The 20,115-nt window shown below is 35.6% G+C and overlaps 1 protein-coding gene across 9 annotated transcripts in view; it reads left to right on the top strand.

Annotated features, from left to right (window-relative positions):
- Nucleotides 1-20,115, top strand: part of DGKI (diacylglycerol kinase iota) — a 470,612-nt gene that overhangs the window by 266,203 nt on the left and 184,294 nt on the right. For all 9 annotated transcript variants that reach the window (XM_063708791.1, XM_055347199.2, XM_031013291.3 and 6 more), the window contains 4 exons: nt 1,936-1,991; nt 2,976-3,038; nt 7,409-7,482; nt 8,963-9,074. In XM_063708791.1, the coding sequence (XP_063564861.1) occupies nt 1,936-1,991; nt 2,976-3,038; nt 7,409-7,482; nt 8,963-9,074 (305 nt within the window). The remainder of the gene's footprint in view (nt 1-1,935; nt 1,992-2,975; nt 3,039-7,408; nt 7,483-8,962; nt 9,075-20,115) is intronic.

The raw sequence follows: 20,115 nt of genomic DNA, 5'->3' as shown, positions 1-20,115 counted from the left end.
TCTCATATTCTTTAGCAGGATCCAGATCCTGGGCTTCTTAATAAAATACCCCAAACTTCTTAATAATAGTTGTAAAGTAACACAATTATCACAAATACATGGATTTCCAAAAATAGGCATGAAAAGAGGTCTAAATGAATAAGTGGCCAACAATGAGCTCATTCAATGAGCTCAATGAGCTCAAGTGAGTCTCATATTTAGTCTAACTTATCCGGAAGTTTTTCTAATGATTCACTTCCTTGAACTATGATGAAGTTTCTATGCATCAGAGTGAGAAGGGAGCAGGGAGAGACCCTTACATGGAAAGACCAGGCTTAGAAGAAAATTCTTCTGGGGAAAGTGATTTTTCTCTTTTATTTTAAGCTGTAGGACTGTTTTAGAGTGGAATATGCAAATTGTTGAGTGTATGAACATGTACATTTATATGTATGTGATTATAAAACAATTAGTTAAAGATGTCAAGCATTAATCTTTGTATAGTTTATTGCTAAGGCTTATTGTGTTTTGATGCAGTATGAAATGGAATTGTAAACATTTCCCCTGCATGTAAATCAGAGCCTTTGAGGAAAATCAGCCACTGAAGGGCTGTTAAGGGAGAATTTATGTTAATTGGAAATAATAGGTACAATATTCATGCAGGTGGGATACAGGTGGTAAAAAAAATAAATAACTATAAGATATTGGAACCAGATTTTGCTGATACACTTAGACCAGAGGTATGGACTTTTCAGTAGCTGTTATTCTGCTTTTTTTAATAGTAAATTAAAAAATTATTTGTCTATGAAATATATAATTAAGCAAATAGTCTTTTTTTTTTTTTTTTTACTGTTTCTGTTCATTTGTATTTCCCCCCTATTTTTAACTAGTTAGTCAAGAAATCTTAAGCTAAGCTATAGAAGAAAAAACAGGATAAGCAAGACCGGATTTTTAATTGTGGCAAGCTTACTTATTTTGTCAGTAGATAGTGAGTGGCTGTTCTCAAACCAAGAAAACTCATAGTGAGACTTTAAACTGTTTTCCAACACAGGCACTGTCTGCGGTTTCATGGATCATTTGCCATAAAATACCTAAAGGGTAACACAAAGGCTCATGAAAGCCATTGTGAAAAAAATAAGCTTGGATAGTAGAATCTATGAGGTATGAGTCAAGAAAATGTAATACTTTTAAGTTGAGAATTATGCCAATACATCTACATAAAAATAGGCAATTAATATAAATCTCATTAAAGGAGAATTTTTAAAAATTTAACTATGGAAAGAATTTTTAGCACAGATGTAAATATAGCCCATCAAATGGACACTTCTCAGCATAACTACATATATTGTATTTCTTTTAGAAGGAATAATTAAACTGGCATTAATTCCCAATTTTATATCTACTTTATTCCAAACACAAATCAAACTCAAAAACATGTTTAATTACATTTGGAAGCTGCATACATAGCTTACGGAAGTCATGCCCTAGGAAAGTCAAAGTAAATAATCGCTTCTCCACCTTCTTCCACCTTTTCCTGTTATCTCAGCCCAATATCCCTGGAAACCCTCCAATTTTTACAAAGCATCTAGAGTGCCTCCATCTTTAATGTGCTTGAGAATCACTTGGAGAGCTCCCCTCCACAGATGTATAGACTCCACACTCAAGTCATTCTAATTCAGTAGATCTGGCTAGGGCCTAATCATTTGCAATTCTAACAAGCTCTCAGTTAATGTCAGTGATGCTGGTTTGGAGCTACACATTTATAGTCCTGGATTACTGTCCCTGTAGCACTGGGCTACTGTACTAACTGGCCTGGAACTGGGGGAAAGATGATAACCAAACCATGGGATCTATTGGATCTGTAGGATAGGAGGGAGCTGGGGAGGAAGTAGGAGTGCTAATCTAAGTCGCTACCTTTAGTGAGGTCTCCATAACAAAACTACTTTTCCTCTTTCACAGAAGCAAATCCAGAGAAATTCAACAGTCGTTTTCGAAATAAAATGTTCTATGCAGGGGTAGGTATACATTTTATTTCATAATTACTACATATTACTTAGTGCCAATTCACTGTGTATCATAAAGTTGCAAACTACATGAGAAATAATCACATATACATCTCATTTATGTATGTCTATCTATGGTTACTGTTTCATGTCTGGGCTTAAGAATGAAAGTGAGGTGTATTTCTTAAGTTAGCTGTCAGAAAGAGAGTTGGTGTTCCTCATCTCTGAGCTTTTAAGCAAGCCCTGAGGCTTCATGTTGAACAAGAGAAGATGCTATTCAAAAAGGGATGTGAGAAACAAACATCAAAGCCAGTGTAAGAGATGGAGGAATTGTGTAGACTGAGGATGTCTGAAGAATTTTAGGTAAGAACGTAGTTTTCACCAGGGTGCGCACTTTGACGTTTGGATTAGAAACTGGCAGAATATGGGGTGTTTTTCATGGACGCATACGTGAGATTAAAGGGAGTGCCTTCTTTTTCCTTCTTTTGTTTCTCAGGCACGTTCATAGTACTAAACAGAGAATGAAAAAAAGGCATCCAAAATATCAGTACAGTTTAAATTTATGCCAATGGATAGGAGGAGTTTAAATAAAAGGCGTTTGGAAGCTGCATATGTAGTTCATGGAAGTCAAACCCTGTGAAACTCAAAGCAAATAAGGAAATCTTAGTGGAAAGACTGTATCAGCACTTAATGGACAAGGAAAGTGTTCAGAAAAGGTTGTCAAAATAAACCTTCCAATGACCCTCAGAATTGTCTATTTTTCACTCTCATTCTGTGTTCTTAAATTTTATAGTGAAACTGTAAATTATAGTTTGGAAACAGAGAAAAATTTCAACTTGACAACTACTGCACTGCTTTACTTTGGATTCTGCAGAAAGAGAACATGTTTAGAATTTTTGCATACTTTGGAATCCTTGCAATCTAGGATATGGAAGCAAGGATTTGGTATCACCATGTAATTACGAATTTCTTCTTCTTTATTTCCCTGTGGTATAGGCAGCTTTTTCTGACTTCCTACAGAGAAGTTCTAGAGATCTATCCAAACATGTTAAAGTTGTTGTAAGTATTGAATATGTTGATTTATTTCATTTGAATATGATATGACTGCCACAAAAAACTCCCACATACTTAGTTTATATATTGAATCACTGGACTGCATAGAACTTTGGAGATCATTTGGTGTAGTTCATTCAACCTACACTTATTATGTGTCAGGCACTGTCTTAGTTGCTGGGGATGAAGATAAATGAAAAGACTAGTTTCACTCCTGAAGAAACTCATAGTTCAGTTTTGAAGAAGGTCACGTAAGTCACTTCAGAACAATAAAATTGTTATTCAACCATGTATATAATATGGTTGTGGCACAAAGGGAGAAGTGATAACTCTGACTGTGGTGGGGTCAGGAAGACCTTTATTTAAAAAAATGATGTTAGCTGGGTCTTGAAGCATAAATCGGTACTCTCCAAACAAGTATCTTTATTCCAGGATAATCTGAGGAGGATATTTATTCCAGGATAATCTCCGTTTTAGAACAAAGTGTTGATTTCATTATTTTGTGGTGACTCACTCTCCCACCTGGTCAAGGTTCCTCACTACTGGATGGATTTTTTGTGTGTGTGCTGTTTCTTCCTGGGTCTCTATATCAGGTTGCGGAAATATACTGTTGGGGGCAAGGGAGAGAGAAATTTATCTTTCTCAAGGTGACACATTCAAAAATAGAATAAAATTAGGTATTAAGAAAGACATTAATGTTTCCTTATAGTAAACAAGTTAAAAGAAGGAAGGAACATGACTTTGTTGCACATAGTCGTATAAGTAAATGACAGAATGAGAAAGAGAAAAAAGATATATAGATGGAAAAGAAGTGATGAGAATATAGCAATGCTTGAATTTATCAATGCTTGAATTTATCTTATTCTAAAGAATAAGAATAATTTTGACAGGCCGGGCGCGGTGGCTCATGCCTGTAATCCTAGCTCTTTGGGAGGCCGAGGCAGCCGGATTGCCTGAGCTCAGGAGTTCGAGACCAGCCTGGGCAAAATGGTGAAACCCCATCTCTATCAAAATACAAAAAATTAGCCAGGCGTGGTGGCATGTGCCTGTAGTCCCAGCTACTCGGGAGGCTGAGGCAGGAGATTGCTTGAACCTGGGAGGCAGAGGTTGCAGTGAGCCGAGACCTCACCACTGCACTCCAGCCTGGGCGACAGAGCAACACTCCGTCTAAAAAAAAAAAAAAGAAAAGAAAAAGATTAATTTTGACAAGAGAGAACAGAACAAAATATATACATGAAAATAGAGAAAAATATATGATCTTAAGCTAATAAGATATGAAGAAATATAAGGAGCATGAAAATATAAAAATTAATATGTGTAATCACCAGTAAAGCATGTATAAGACATGAATCTCCTAAATCAGTTGAAACAAGAGACAAAGGCCTTTACCGCTGCTATTAGCAACACTTGGCATCCCTTTCAGATGTTTCAGTTCTCATACAATATAAATATAAAGCAAGTATCTTTCAGTGGTGGAGATGCTTGAGACTGAAATATTGCCTTCTTAAAGCTAGATACAAGAACACATGGCCCATTGAACTATGAGGATTATTATTTTAATAAAATCGTGGCTATTAAATTTAAGTAGCAGCAACCTTACATTAAACTTCCCCTGTTTCTTCAGCTGCCTGCAGCCTAGCAAAAATTAAACTTTACTGCCCTTTCCAGTGTGTTTTGCATGTACAGGCGCATCCACAGTACCTGCCAGGAGACCCAGTGCATGCTGGGTGGTGGCCACATGGAATGGCAGTGTACTGTGCAAGTCACCGGATTGATATCAAACTGTAACTTCCTAACTGCTAGAGAGTTTTCTCTCTCATATCTCAGTCCCCTTGATGATACATGTCTCATGCATGGGTGACTTTATAGTAGAGTCTAAAAGATGCTTGCAGAGAGGCCAAAATGGCAGCAAATAACTAGGAAAGATGTGATATCAGCCTATATATGTAATATTAGAGGTGGAATATTTATATAAATTATATCTTATGAGGAGGAAAAAAATCATTATAACTAGGTGTGAACATTTGGGATTTAGTTAGGTCTACCTTTGCTAGGTATATGACTTTGGGGAAATCATTTAACCTTTCAGGGGAGTTTGCTTTCTTCATCTGTCAAATAGGTGTAACAAGACATGTCTTTGATGCAATGGTTTTTGACCATTGTGCTGTGACATAGAGAGACACAAGGATACTTTTGCAATGACATCATTCTATGTTTCCCTGAGTGTGAGATGAAAAGGATGGAAGGTTAGTAAGAGTGATTAGATGTCTCCCCAACAACAGAACATCTTTTCTTTGTCAGAGGGTGAAGTCAGTGTTTCTAATGCAATAGCTAGTAATGTCTCATAGAGATATAAAATATGTATTTGAATATTAGACTGAGAAAATACAAAATGACAGTAAAAACCTACATATAGCCATTATTTGTTCCACTTTCCATATTTTCTTGCTATTTATCAATATATGAGCTTATACAAAGGAACATATTTTGGATGCAAATATGTCCCTTTGTGTGTATTTGAAGTTGGGAAAAAGTTGAAAACTGCTATTCTAAAGGAATTGTACAGTTTATTGCAATAATATATAAAAAAAACTCTGTAAAGCAGTATACAGTGTAAGGCACACATTTTCATATGATTTGATGAGTTCCCAGAATCACTAACATGTTTCCCAGAAGGAAAAAGTAGAAAGTTAAAAAATGAATTCTGTTCTAAATACAATAATATTTATTATAATCTTTCTGCAATGCAACCATAATGCTTTATACACTATTAATGTATCACATCCTAGGTTTTAAGTTTTAGTTGCTTATAACATGCAATTTTTACATTTACAATGTCTACTTTTTTATTCATTGGCATAGTCATTTATAACTCATTTCAAGTTCTTAAGTAAGTTGGAAGATGTTTGCTTAGTAGTTGAGAGTACTAGAAAAACATCTTTAATGTCTAGAATTTTATTACTAAGTTATATTTGAAAATAATTTGTTTATTTAAAATTGTAAGATTTCTTGGAAACAATTCTTTGAGAATACTCATGAAAATTAGGCTGTATGGAGATCAACTGGGAAAAAAAATGCAGATGCTGGAGACAACTTGACCACTAGCAAAATCATTATACTTAGATTGAAACTGATCCTAAAGAACTCTTTCAGAATTTGCAGGGAGCTTGGGGATGCTTTGCTCCTCTCTCCAAATGAGAAGGTAATGGGGAAATCCTGTGATAAGGGTATAAGGAAAGCAAATATGAGAGCAGGCTTTACACCTTTGACATCGGAAAGTCTATAGTCATGACTAGAGTTATTCTCTTTTGACTTTTGTCACCAGTGGGAAATGAGAAAGGAACATGAAAGACTTTTCCTTGATTTATCAAAGGATGATAGCCTTGCAGAAAGCGCCAGCAGATCAGGGAAGCCATGTTCGAGGGTTGTTGAGGCCAAGCTAGGCTGAGACCCTTGATTCCCAGGTCTAAATTCCAGGAAGACAGTGAATCTTAGAAGTCTAAAGTCTGAATGGCCGGGCGCGATGGCTCACGCCTGTAATCCCAGCACTTTGTGAGGCCAAGGCGGGTGGATGACCTGAGGTCAGGAGTTCAAGACCAGTCTGGCCAACATGGTGAAACCCCGTCTCTACTAAAAATACAAAAATTAGCTGGGCATGGTGGCGGGCACCTATAATCCCAGCTACTTGGGAGGCTGAGGCAGGAGAATCGCTTGAACCTGGCAGGCTGAGGTTGCAGTGAGCTGAGATCAAGCCATTGCACTTCGGCCTGGGTGAGTCTGTACAAGATTAAGTTTCTAAGAACAAACCATGAATGAAGATAATACTACTGTATGATAGATATCTTTTCAAAAGTTTGCGGTACATAGACTTTTTAAAAAGTCTTCAAAATATTTGACATTTGCAAAATAAAAATTGTCTCAAAAAACGAAGAAAATAAATCATTATATTTGTGACTTGTTTGCATCAGATAATGATGGTGGTGAATACTACTGCTTTAACTTGAGGTTTTTCTTTTCATTCTTTTAAGTGTTCATAAATCTTTTAATGTTGACACCATCAGTCTACATAACTAATAATCATCCATTGTTAAGAATGATAATATTTCCTTTGATTGTGAGACCAGAGAAGAAATCATTTTAATCAAATGGAGGTTTTGTTCTTACCTTAAGTGCAAACAAAACCAACCTCTGTACCTTGGGTCCAGTAAAGCTATAACCAGAATATATTTTTAATCACCGTGACCAGCATTCACTTAAGCAGAGATAGGGCAAGGAGAAAGAGACCATGGTGTGTACTATTGTCAAACTAGTTATCTTTCATAGGTTTTTAGACTTGTGACTACTTCAAAACCCCTTTTCTGTTTTGATTGTTTCAGTGTGATGGAACAGATCTCACCCCAAAGATTCAGGAACTGAAGTTCCAGTGTATAGTATTTTTAAATATACCCAGGTAAGCTCTGTTTGTATTGTTTCCTTGGTTTGACATGAACTCTGACATGAGGTTATCTGTTTTCATAACAGAAAAGTTTCAGATGTAAACAATGAAGATCAGTTATCTAAATGGGTAATTAAAGATTTCTAGGTCTGATAATTCATTCTCCGATTTGGTTTATTTAGTGTTCTTTGTGGTTGGTGGTTTTGTGCGTCATGTGGCATGCATTGTCTGTACTTACCCATCTTTAAGAAACCCAGGCACCCCTCTTGACTGGAACATCTTAATTTATTTCTAAATTACTGTTCTTCCCCTCTTCCTCCCCCTCTAAGAATGAGAGAATTGAAACACTTTTTTTGTTCTCAGTTTCCTAAAAACTGTTGAAAAACCATCCAGTCTGATTCAAGTGCAGAATTCATTCAAAATTGTTGCCAGATGATTTCTTTGAAAAATAGGATGAGTTAGAGTATTGTTTTCTAGCCAGGATGTCAACTCTCCATGGTGCTATTACGCACTTCAGGAGAAAGGGATATTTAAGATAACTAGACTCAAAATATAAACATATTATCTCAGTGGCATAAATTATGTTCTAGGCCCTGAAGCCAAGATTTTGGAAGGGATGGATCTATAACCATTTATTTGCCTGCCAAACAACTCAGACACAAAATCTGCAAATACATTGTATTTAGACTGAATTTAATTGAAATGAGAGTTGTATGTAAATCTGTGGCTAGGAAAACACATCATAGTCTCCTGATTATTCTTGGCAGTGCTCAATATAGTCAGTTACAATTTTATTCCAGAAATATTTGCAGCTTAATTGAAGTAGAAGGCCTTGATTCTCAGAAAGCATTGTTTATTACTTTGCTTTATTATTCTTTCTCTTGTCCTTCCTCTCTTGTCCTTCTTCCTCTCTTGTCCTTCTTCTCTCTTTTCTTGCTTCTCCCTCTTTCCATCTGTATTCTTCTTCCTCTATTTCTCCAATTTCTTTTGTTTCCCATTCTCTTTCTAATCTCCTATCTGTATTTCATCTCTTCTTCACTCTGTCTTCCATAGTTACCTTTCCCTTCTCCTGTGAGTACCTCTTATTTTGCTTATGTATTAATGGCAAATGCTTCCCACTTCATTTCCCTGTCTCTTTTCTACTGGCATGCATACATCTTCCTTTAAGACCAAATTCTGAAACCACCTATAGACAATTCATGATATATCATAGAAAACAGACATACATGAATCATAGTGAGAAATATAAATAATGAACGAGGAGAAAGTTGGATACCACAGGATACTTTTGTTGCAAAATTATGGCCCACTTTCACAGCTTGGTATTTTGTAGATGGTAAGAAGTGCATTTTCTTTTCTAATGGAAGGCGTGTACCAAGAATGGAAAACTGTTTTTATGTTAAATAAACATTGGGTCTAACTACAAACCAACACCTCATGATAGTCATGAGAAGGATGGGACATATTTACTTCTGTCTTTAATCTTCTCTTGCAGATATTGTGCTGGCACAATGCCCTGGGGAAACCCAGGAGATCACCATGATTTCGAACCTCAGCGTCATGATGATGGTTATATTGAAGTCATTGGATTTACCATGGCCTCTTTGGTGAGCAATATAACTATTTTATTAAAATGAAATGTATTTTAGTCACAGAGTTTATTCAATTCACAGGACTTTAGTTAACTTTTTCTCCTGTTTTATCAAGTTACAAATTTTATGAATTATAGAGTTGCTTAGGAAAAACAAGAAAAAAATCATCATTTATGTCACTAAGGAAACTGATGCACATTTGTTTGAACCTCAAGAATAAATGAGTATCACTTCTTACTTTTCCTGATTAATTTTCTAACAGAATGAAAAGTTTTTATGCTAATTAAAAACATTACACTGGGCTGGGTGCAGTGGCTCATGCCTGTAATCCCAGCACTTTGGGAGGCCAAGGGGGGTGGATTGACTGAGGTCAGGAGTTCCAGAAGAGCCTGACCAACATGGTGAAACCTGCCTCTACTAAAACTACAAAAATTAGCTGGGTATGATGTGCTGCCTGTAATTCCAGCTACTTGGGAGGCTGATGCAGGATAATTGCTTGAACACAGGAGGCAAAGGTTGCAGTGAGCTGAAATTGTGCCATTGCACTCCAGCCTGGGTGACGAGTGAAACTGCATCTCAAAAAAAAAAAAAAAAGAATTACACCATAGAAACATCCCAGCATTGGCACAGAAGCCATAGCATTTTATACTTTTTTGGTTCACTGAGGACTTTTGTGTTTAGGTAAAAAAGAGACAGTAGCAACTTGTGGATATCCATCTTACTTATGTGTGAAATGATCATCTCCATTATCACAAAATATCTGAATATACAAAGACATCATTATTGTGATATTAGTGCATACTCAGTTGCCACAATATTGAGATCACCTTGTATTTTAATTTTGTTTGCTTGCATTAAGGAAGGAAATTTATAGTGTAAGTATATTTTCAAACAGGTTTTAGCCATGCATTCCTGCTTATTATTAAATGATGTGGGGACCAGTTAAAATTATGCTTATCATTTCTTGTGTAAATCAGGCCACACTGAGTTTGTAATGCAAATAAAAACAAAGCTTCTGCTTGTCACCTTTGGTTGGCACATGATTTGTGCTGTACCTTATGCATAAAAGAAAGAAAGAAAGTTGTATTTCTCATTTTAAACAAATCAAAATAGGTCTCTTTTTTACTCATCTTATGAATTCCAAATAACTCTACCTCAAATTAGTGAAGTTTAACAGAAAAATCTATTGTGCTTATGGCAAGAATCTTCATCACCTGATTTTGTGATGGCCCTTGTTAACTCATCTCTAGAATAAAATAGTTGTCATGGTAGAAAAGATTGGACTGGGGTTGACTTACTTTCCAGCATTGTAACACAATATAGCTCCTTATCTCCAGAGCTTTTTATGTTTATTGCAAATGAAGATACAAGCCAAGAGCAAATAGGATTAAGTTTAGGAAGGATATATGCAGGGAAGAATTCTTTTTTTTTTTTTTTTTTTTGAGACAGAGTCTCGCTCTGTTGCCCAGGCTGGAGTGCAGTGGAGTGATTTCGGCTCACTGCAGGCTCTACCTCCTGGGTTCATGCCATTCTCCTGCCTCAGCCTCCCGAGTAGCTGGGACTACAGGTACCCACCACCACACCCGGCTAATTTTTTTGTATTTTTAGTAGAGACGGGGTTTCACCATGTTTGCCAGGATGGTCTCGATCTCCTGACCTCGTGATCCACCCACCTCAGCCTCCCAAAGTGCTGGGATTACAGGCGTGAGCCACTGCACCCGGCCAGGGAAGAATTCTTGGAGGTAACAAAACATGCCCGTATATGATGGAAAAAACTCTCTAAACTGTCCATACGTGGGTTACTTATTCTTTATTCACTGATCGAGTGAACATTTATTGAGTGGTTATCATGTGCTAGAGCCTCCTAGTTCTGACTGTGTGGTAGAAGGCTCTCAGGGATTGTCTGCAAGATGACGATCCCTTACCTAGGCCTGGAAGGCCAAGGGGAATATTCAGTATTTCCCCATTGCTCTTAGGATCAAAATCTCTGTCCTTACTTGGCCTGTAAAGTTGAGGTTCTGTCTGGTTCTCTAGCCTTCCCTGCTCTCATCTTTGCTTTCTAGCTCAAGCAGCTGACAAGTGAAGCACAGTGTCGACTCTCCCTTGCTTCTTTTGTACCACCAAGCCGTTGCACGTGTGCTCTCTCTCTCTGAAATGTACTTCAACTGTTTCTTCTGTGCCTTCTCAGACTATATCTGTGTCTTGTTCTTGTTCTTTTTGTAGTCTTTTCTGGTATGGGTGTTTTTTTTCTAACAATTGTATAATTAGTATAATTTTTATTATACTAATTCGTATATTTAGTATGATAATTAGAATATTACACTAATTATATAGGAGCAATACTGAAACTGGGTAATTAGTGGAGAGTTGAATGGAGGGCTCTTTCACAAATAGTGCACTAGGTTTATGAGAAACCAATTCTTGAGCTGAAGATAAAAAGGAAAAGAAGATAAAAAGGAAAAACAGTACCAGAAAAAGAACTACTTGGAAAGGGTTACCTGATAGGAGTGATATTTGCAAAGAGGAAGCAAGCAACCTGTGCTCACCTGGCAGGGAGCAAGCCAGGAACATAAATACAGCGACTGCCAACTTCACCTTGACCTCTAGATCTTCTGCTGGTGGGTCTATCTGGAGAAGTCTAATTGGAAGCCAGAAGACATGGGAGCCACTGATGCAGTCCAAATAGGTCAGCCTCACAGAGCAGAAAAGAGGGCAGGGAAGGCTGGAGAGGCAGCTGGGGCAGCAAATGGTGAATATCCATCACTCCACTGTGGGTGGCCAGTCCACAACAGGGAGCCTGCGGCATGCAGTTGGCAATGCGAGATGTGACTGACTGAATTTTACCAGGAGAAGAAGAATGGAACTTGGCATTCTGGAAAAAGGAAAATTTACAAACATTTGGAAGTAGGAGGAATTGTAGTGCTTTGTGGGAACTATAAGTAGTTTCATGTAGTTTAAATGTAGGTGAAAAGAGAGAGTGATCACAGGTGGTGCTAAAGACATGGGTAAGGGCCAGATCATAGAGTGCATCACAGCACTGATCTAGGAGCATTTACTTTATTCAGCATTCTTGAGGAGTTAGTAAAATTTTTTTAAAGATAAATATTTATATGGGAAGGTTTCAGTGTAAAAATAGACAAAATAATACAACAAACTCCCAAGTATCATCACTCAGCTTTTATAATTTTCACTTCATGGACAACCTTATATTTGTCCCACCTACAACCTCTTCCGTTATATTATTCTGGAGCAAATCCTAGACATTACGTGTATACAATATATGTCATATATACATCATATGCCTAGCATGTATATCATTTTATCCATCAATAATTCGAAATGGACTTTTAAAAGATACTTTCTTTTATAAACATAACCACAATAACATTACATTATTTAAAAAAATGAAAATAATAGTACCTGAATATCACTAAATATTTACTCAGAGTTTGAATTTCCAGTTGTCTCACAAATATCATTTATTTTCTTATGCAGTTTCTTTGAGTCGGAATCCAGATAAAACTTACACATTGTGGGTGGTTGATATGACTTTAAACTCTCCGTAGTTTCCCCTTCAACTCTTCCTCATTTATTTATTGAAGAAACTGGTCATTTGTCCTGTCAAGTTTCTGAGTCTGAATTTTGCAGATAGGATCCCTGAGGCATTTATTAAAATGTGCTTCTTTCTTTCTTCTGTACTTGATAGCTGGATCTACATACACTACATATATTTTCCCCCAAATCTACTTTGTAAGCAGTGTTTTCTTTTTCTAAAAAAGAATATATAATGTCTGGCTTTCTTTCTCCTTTTTTAATGTTGGCAGATATTGATGGTCAATGTCTGGATGTAGCAAACATTAAGGGTTGCAAAATAGTGATATTCTAATTCTATTTTTTTTTTTTTTTGAGATGGAGTTTTGCTCTTGTTGCCCAGGCTGGAGTGCAATGGTGCAATCTTGGCTCACTGTAACCTCTGCCTCCAGAGTTCAAGCGATTCTCCTGCCTTAGCCCCCCAAGTAGCTGGGATTACAGGCACCCGCCACCACACCCGGCTAATTTTGTATTTTTAGTAGAGATGGGGTTTCACCATGTTGGTCAGGCTGGTCTTGAACTCCTGACCTCAAGTGATCCACCCGCCTCGGTCTCTCAAAATGCTTGGGTTACAGGCATGAGCCACCATGCCTGGCCTGATATTCTAATTCTATCCTTCTTCATTTACTACTTGAAATATTTCTATGAAGAGAAATTTCACTTCACTTACTATTTGATTACTTAGTCATATAGTTTGTGTAGGAAAGGCTCAATAAGTGATTCTTTTTCTTTCTTTATACATTTTCAAAATACTGAGTTAGTTCTCTAGCATCCTCCAATGGTGACTCTGGTTTTAAATGGCCTTCAGTTTTTGAACAATAATCCCATCAAAGATTGGGATTTAGCTTCCCCTAGTATTTGGTTGGGCCCATGACTACTTGGATGAGTTGAATACAGTGAAGTAACACTGTGCACCTTCCTAGTCTGGGTCATAAAAAGTCCTTTCAGCATATGGGAAATTTGAGTGCTAGTGATGATGTCTAATTAATAGGATTTTTTAAAAATTCAAGGTAATACTTAGTTCAACTGTCTCTCTGCTTTCATTCCTTTAGTATCAATCATACTCATTTATTGAATACTCACTGAGTCTACAAATTCTGCATCCCTAAGTGGGATACTGCTAGATAAAACTGTTAAGAAGTGAACCCAAAGAAAAGCCCTGTCCTCAGGGTGTTCATAGCTCGGTGTTATCAGGGGGACAAAGGAGTAAACAAGCAATCATAATCTGAGGCAGCAGATTCTAGGAGAAAGGCTGGGGTGAGAGTGGAAAGAATTGAAATCAGAACAGTGTTTGTAAAATGAGGTTGTCAGCAATAATTTCTTAGAGGAGGAAGGAGTCCCTGGGAGTGGAATTGCCAAGTGAACATGACCATCAGGGAATTAGCCTAAGAGACCACCATATCCTCGGAGAGGGTTCCAGTGGTGGCTCCTAGTAATGACACAGAGTCAACGAAGCCGTGGATGTGGAGAAAGGGCAGAGATAGAGTTCTTCAAACTGTCAATGGGGAGGCTAAAAGAGATGGAGTAAAACAGGGTCAGACTTGTGCTTTAAAAAGATTATGCGGATGACATTGTAGAAGACAACCAGAATTTACAACTGGAGGCAGGTAGACAAGTCAGAATGCTGGCATTTGAGTCCAGGTGCAGAAATGAGAAGGTCTGGCCAGGTGCTGTGGCTCCTGCCTGTAATCCCAGCACTTTGGGAGGCCGAGGTGGGCAGATTACTTGAGGTCACGAGTTTGAGACCAGCCTGTCCAACGTGGTGAAACCCCATCTCTACTAAAAATGTAAAAAATTAGCCAGGCATGGTGGTGGTCACTTGTAATCCCAGATTGGTGGGAGGCTGAGGCAGGAGAATCACTTGAACCCGGGATGTGGAGGTTGCAGTGAGCCAAGATCATGCCATCGAACTCTAGCCTGGGCAACAAGAGTGAAATTCCGTCTCAAAAAAAAAAAAAAAAAAGAAATGAGAAAGCCTTCAAGCCTGAAGAAAGACAGTGCCAATGAAGACAGAGGGGCTGGTGAGTTCAAGAGAATTGTTTGGACATAGTGACGTATTGTGAAGGGTACAAAGGGAAGAGTATACCCAAATTCCAGGAGGCTAGCATAGATAGCTAGGTAAAGGATAAATGCATTAAAAATGAGATAGAAAACATAAAAGAGAGAATATCTCCGAAGAAATACACTGTGTTTTATCTATTTTAAATTCAAAATCTCTATAAGACATCTAAGGAAATATAGAAATGGGCAATTTAAAATATATGTTTAGAGTTCAGGAGATCTTTTCAGGTTGGAGAGATTGTTTTGGAGAGGGAGGGGTTCTGCCAGATCCTTTTTATTCTTCTCCTATCATTTGTAGGAAAAAGAGAAATAATCGCAGATGACAGTTGGCAAAAAAGGAAATGGAATACTGAAATTAGGTCCATTATTTTTTTCTCTTTTCATCATGTGAATAAGGTAATCCATATACATCATCAGCTAGCATCAAATGCAAGATTGAATCTCAGATTCCAGTGACTCTAATTGCTTCCAAGAAAGAGAATGCTATCTAAGAAAAGCAAAATTAAATGGAGTTTAAACTGTATGGTTTTGAACATTCTATGACCTCTAAATGTATACTGGCATATATTTCTCTCTTTTTAGACACATTTTATCTTACTATTTGCTACTAATATAGCAGTACAGCATTGTATTTTTTTTTCATTCAGGATGAAATAATCTAATTTGCAGTCTTCAATTTCACATTTCTTGAACTACTATATTGCTTATATTTCTAAGAAAGTAAATTATTTGAAAACTCAAACATTTGTTTAAGGTGATTACGTAAACAGACAAATATAGTTATTTGGGTATATGTGTATATATTTTTGCATATTTAATATAGCTGCTATATAATTAAAAACATAACCAGTAGGTCAAGCTTTTTAGAAACAAACTATTTTTCTTAGAAATTTATATGTGTCTAGTAATTAAAGGCTATAAACTTTTAAAATCGTGGAATACACTAATAAATATATTTGTACATTGCTTATGATTTAAGTGAAATCCAAAAAAATTGAAAATTCGGAATGGCACTTTAATAAGAGAGCTTTGAAATAGAATTACTGGAATGAGAAAAAAGACTGTTTCTTTTAGGCTCTTTATCTTGTAATTGCAAATTTCAAAGTAGAAGTTTTCAATTCATTTTACTGGTTGAAATGCATTCCTGCTAATTAAGATGATTCTTCATTGGGTGCTGGGTAATCTGATTACCTTTTTGGAGTTTACACAGACCATAATCAGACATTGTAATTTGTATTTATTTCTGCCACAATTTTCTGCCGCCATTGTTTCTAAGGTCCTTTCATGTTGAGTTTGTTTCTAAGTAATTTAAACTTCTCAAGACGTTCAAAGCATTATTCAGTCAGAGGAATTGGGAACCTAATTTGCCATTCAGTATGAAATCCAAAGATTTCAGTCTCGTAAACATTAAAGAAGGCATGTCCAGCTTTCTTTTTGTTAATTGAAATGAAACTGTGTAAGTTTCTTTATAGTTATGAGTTAGGAAAGCAAGAGGTTATCCAGTGAGTAAAAAGTACATGGAGAAATTCTCAGGGTTGAAGTTTTACACTTACCATATATCTTTGTTTTAAGAAAGAGGTAATATTAAATGTATGTTTATTTTGATAATATACATAAGAATTAAAGTAAAATATCAGTTACAATTTTATGACTCATAAATAAATAACTATATTTGATGTGTTTCTAATTGCTTTATTTTTACATTTTTAAAAATACATGAAACCGTATTATAAGGAAAACCCATACTACAAATGGCTACCTACTTTTTTATTGTATAAATATAGCCTAATTTATGTAATAATTATTTTATGCAAAGTTTCCTTTATGAAGCTTTTAGGTTTTTGATGTTTTATATTGCAGATAATCCTGTAATTAACATAATTGTTTGTAAACCTCTCTTCACATTTCAAATTATTTTCTTATGGCAAATCCTAAGGAAATTACAATGACATAAGCATTTTGAAGCCTCTTATTAAAAATTATAGAATTATTTTTTAGAAATGTCATACTGTTTACTTGCCCAAGAGCGGCATATAGAGTTCCTGGATGAGAAGTGATTTAGTAGACAGAGTTCCTGGGGCCGGCCGCAACTGTGGCGGTGGGGGCGGTGGGAGCCCCGCAAGGCATCGGGGGTCGCTGAAGGCCAGCCAGCTGCATTCCAGGTGGCATGAGGGACCGCCCTTGTGCTCAGAGAAGTGATTTAAATATCCAACAGATGTTGAAAATGTGTTAATGGATACAGACATAAATGATGTTTAAATATTATACTTGATGAAACAGGGAAGAGAATAAACTTCCATCCCTGGAAGGAAATAAAGGAATTATATATGTTTTATACAGATAAAATTCTGGAACAGACAATTATGTCCTTACAAACAACAACATTTGAGAGTAAGGATAAGTTTATTTTTATTGTTACCATTTTGTCTTTTTTTAAAAGAAGCTGAATGTGTTTTTTTGCATATTTTAATGGGCTGTTTATCTTTTATTGTTGAAATAGAAGAGATATATTCTGGATACAAGTCTTCTGACAGATTTATTTATTAAAAATAAATTCTTTTTGTTTATACTTTTCCTTTTTGTGTTTTTAGTGTTTGTTTTGATGAGCATGTTTTAAACATCCAATTTTATGAAAAAGGCTTAATTTGTATTAGAGTTTTTTGTGTGCTTCCTAAGAAATCTTTGATTACTCCCAGAAAGATTGGGAGGCCATTCTCCTATATTTTCTTCTTGAAGATTTATAATTTTGGCTTTTATATGTAAGTATATGATTCAGCTCAAATTAATTTTTGTGTATTGTGTAAGATATATATTCATTCATAAAAAATGCATTTATCCAGTTTTTTCCAGCACTATTTGTTGAATAAACTTTCCTTTTCTGTAAAATTGCTTTGGTGCTTTTGCTTGGTGTCTAGATTCTATTCTGTTCCATTGATTTGTTTATCCTCATTGCCAATACCACACTGTCTTAATTAGCTGTATGGTAACCCTTGAATCTGGTAATATGAATCACTTTATTGTTCTAACAGTGTTTTCCTTGTTCTAGATCTTTTGGCATTTGCATATAAATTTTAGAATCTGTTATTATCTGCAAAAAATTAGGATTTTAATTGGAATTGCATTTAAGTTTTAGATAATTTGGGGAGTAATTGGAATATTAACAATATGAATGTTCCAATCCATGAACATGGTATATTTCTCCATTTATTTAGGTATTTAATATCCATCAACAATGTTTTGTAGCTTCAGTGCAATTTTCAGGTTTTTGCGCACCTTTTGTTAAATTTATTTCTAAGTATTTTTTAATGCTATCTTAAACAGTAATTTAAATTTTACATTTAATTATTATTGCTAGTATATAGAAATAACTATATGTGTGTCTATACATATACAAATACATATTTGTTTATTGACCTTGTCTCATAACTTTGCTAAATTGACTTATTAGATCCAGTAGCTTGTTTTTTTTGATAGATTCCTTAGGTTTTTCTGCAACCACAATTATATTGTTTGAAATAGAGTTTTACTGTTTCCTTACATGCCTTTCCATTTTTATTTTTTATTTAAAAAATTTTTATGCCACTCTAGAAAATTCTTTAAAATTTCTTTTTCTTGGATGTTCACTAAGATGTTGAATAAAAATGATAAGAATGCACATGTTTGTATTGTTCCTGATTACATGGGGAAGCATTCCATATTTTTCATAAAATATGCTTAATTGTAGTTTTTTTTTATTGGTGTCCTTTATATGATGAAAGAATTTCCATTTCATTCCTACTTTCCTGAGAGCTTTTGATCACAAATGAGTGGTGTATTTTATCAAAGGTTTTTTGTATCTGTGAAATTGACATACAATTTTCCCCTTTCTTTTGTTTATATCACTAATTTCATTAATTTTTAAAAATCTTACACTGATCTTGCATTTCTAGGATAAGCCCCTCTTAGTCTTGATTTATTATCATTTTTATATTGCTAGATACAGTTTACTAATATTTTGTTAAGCATTTTTGTGACTGATTATGAGGGAGAGTGATAAATAAATTTCTTTTCTTGCATAACTTGATTGGGTTTTGATATAAAGGTTCTACTGGCCTTGGACTCTGAGACAAGAAATGACATTCTCTTCTATTTCCTGAAAGAATTTGTGAAGACTGGTACTATGATTTTTTTCCTTATATATTTCATAAAACTTCCTAATATACTATTTGGCTTTGAGATTTCTTTAAGGCAAGTATAGATATAGAATTATTCATATTTTCTATTTCTTCTTGAGTCAACTTTATTAAGTTAAATATTTCATGAAACTTGTTCATTATTTCATCTAAATTGTTGAGTTTATGTTTACAATGCTATTAACATTTTACTGTTTGTAGGATCCCCCCTCCATTCTGGATACAAGTAATTTTACCAAGTTACCTATCTTTTTCTCATAATCCTTTTTCTCTTTCTTACCTTATGCTGTTTTTTATTTTTTGATATGGAGTTTCCCTCTTGTTGCCCAGACTGGAGTGCAGTGGCATGATCTTGGCCACTGCAACCTCTGTCTCCTAGGTTCAAGTGATTCTCCTACCTCAGCCTCCTGAATAGCTGAGATTATAGGTGCCCACCACAAGGGCCAGCTAATTTTTGTATTTTTAGTAGAGGCAAGGTTTCACCATGTTGGCCAGGCTGGTCTCGAACTCCTGACCTCTGGTGATCTGCCCACCTCGGCCTCCCAAAGTGTTGGGATTACAGGCGTGAGCCCCTGTGCCCAGCATTACCTTATACTCTTACTTCCATACATCTTTCACATTCCATATGAGCTCCACAAATCAACATTAATGTATTTGCTTTGAACAATTGTTACTTTTAAAGAAATTAAGAGATGAAAGACAAATAGAAAGTTCTTTGTTACCCACCTGTCTCCCTTTCCAGTGCTATTCACTCCTTCCTGTTGATCCAAGTTTCCATCTGGCATCATTTTTCTTTAATTTCAATTATTTCCTCTAACATTTCTTATAGTGAAGTTCTGTTGGCAACAAATAGTTTTAAATTTTATTTTTCTGAAAATGTCTATTTTATCCTCATTCTTTGAATTATGTTTTTGTAGATATAGAATTCTGAATTCTGGACTGACAGGTTTGTTTTTGTTTGTCTTGCTTTAGCTCTTTAAATAGTTGTTTTGTTTTCTTCTGGCCTCCATATTTTATAATGAAAAGTCAGCTGTCATTTGCATCATTATTCCCTTGTATATAGTGTGTCTTTTTTTCTCTGTTCTTGAGATTTTCTCTTTATTTGTTGTTTTTTTAAAAATCAAAATTTTAATTTATGAGTAGTAATTGTGCATATTCATGGAATACATAATGATGCTTCAACACATATAATGTACAGTGATCAAATCAGGATAATTAGCATATCGGTCATC

Source organism: Gorilla gorilla, chromosome 6 (assembly GCF_029281585.2).
Source record: "Gorilla gorilla gorilla isolate KB3781 chromosome 6, NHGRI_mGorGor1-v2.1_pri, whole genome shotgun sequence".
In the NCBI taxonomy this organism is placed as follows: Eukaryota; Metazoa; Chordata; class Mammalia; order Primates; family Hominidae; genus Gorilla; species Gorilla gorilla.
The sequence above is the reverse complement of the archived record's forward strand: the minus strand, read 5'-3'. Positions and strand labels throughout refer to the sequence as shown.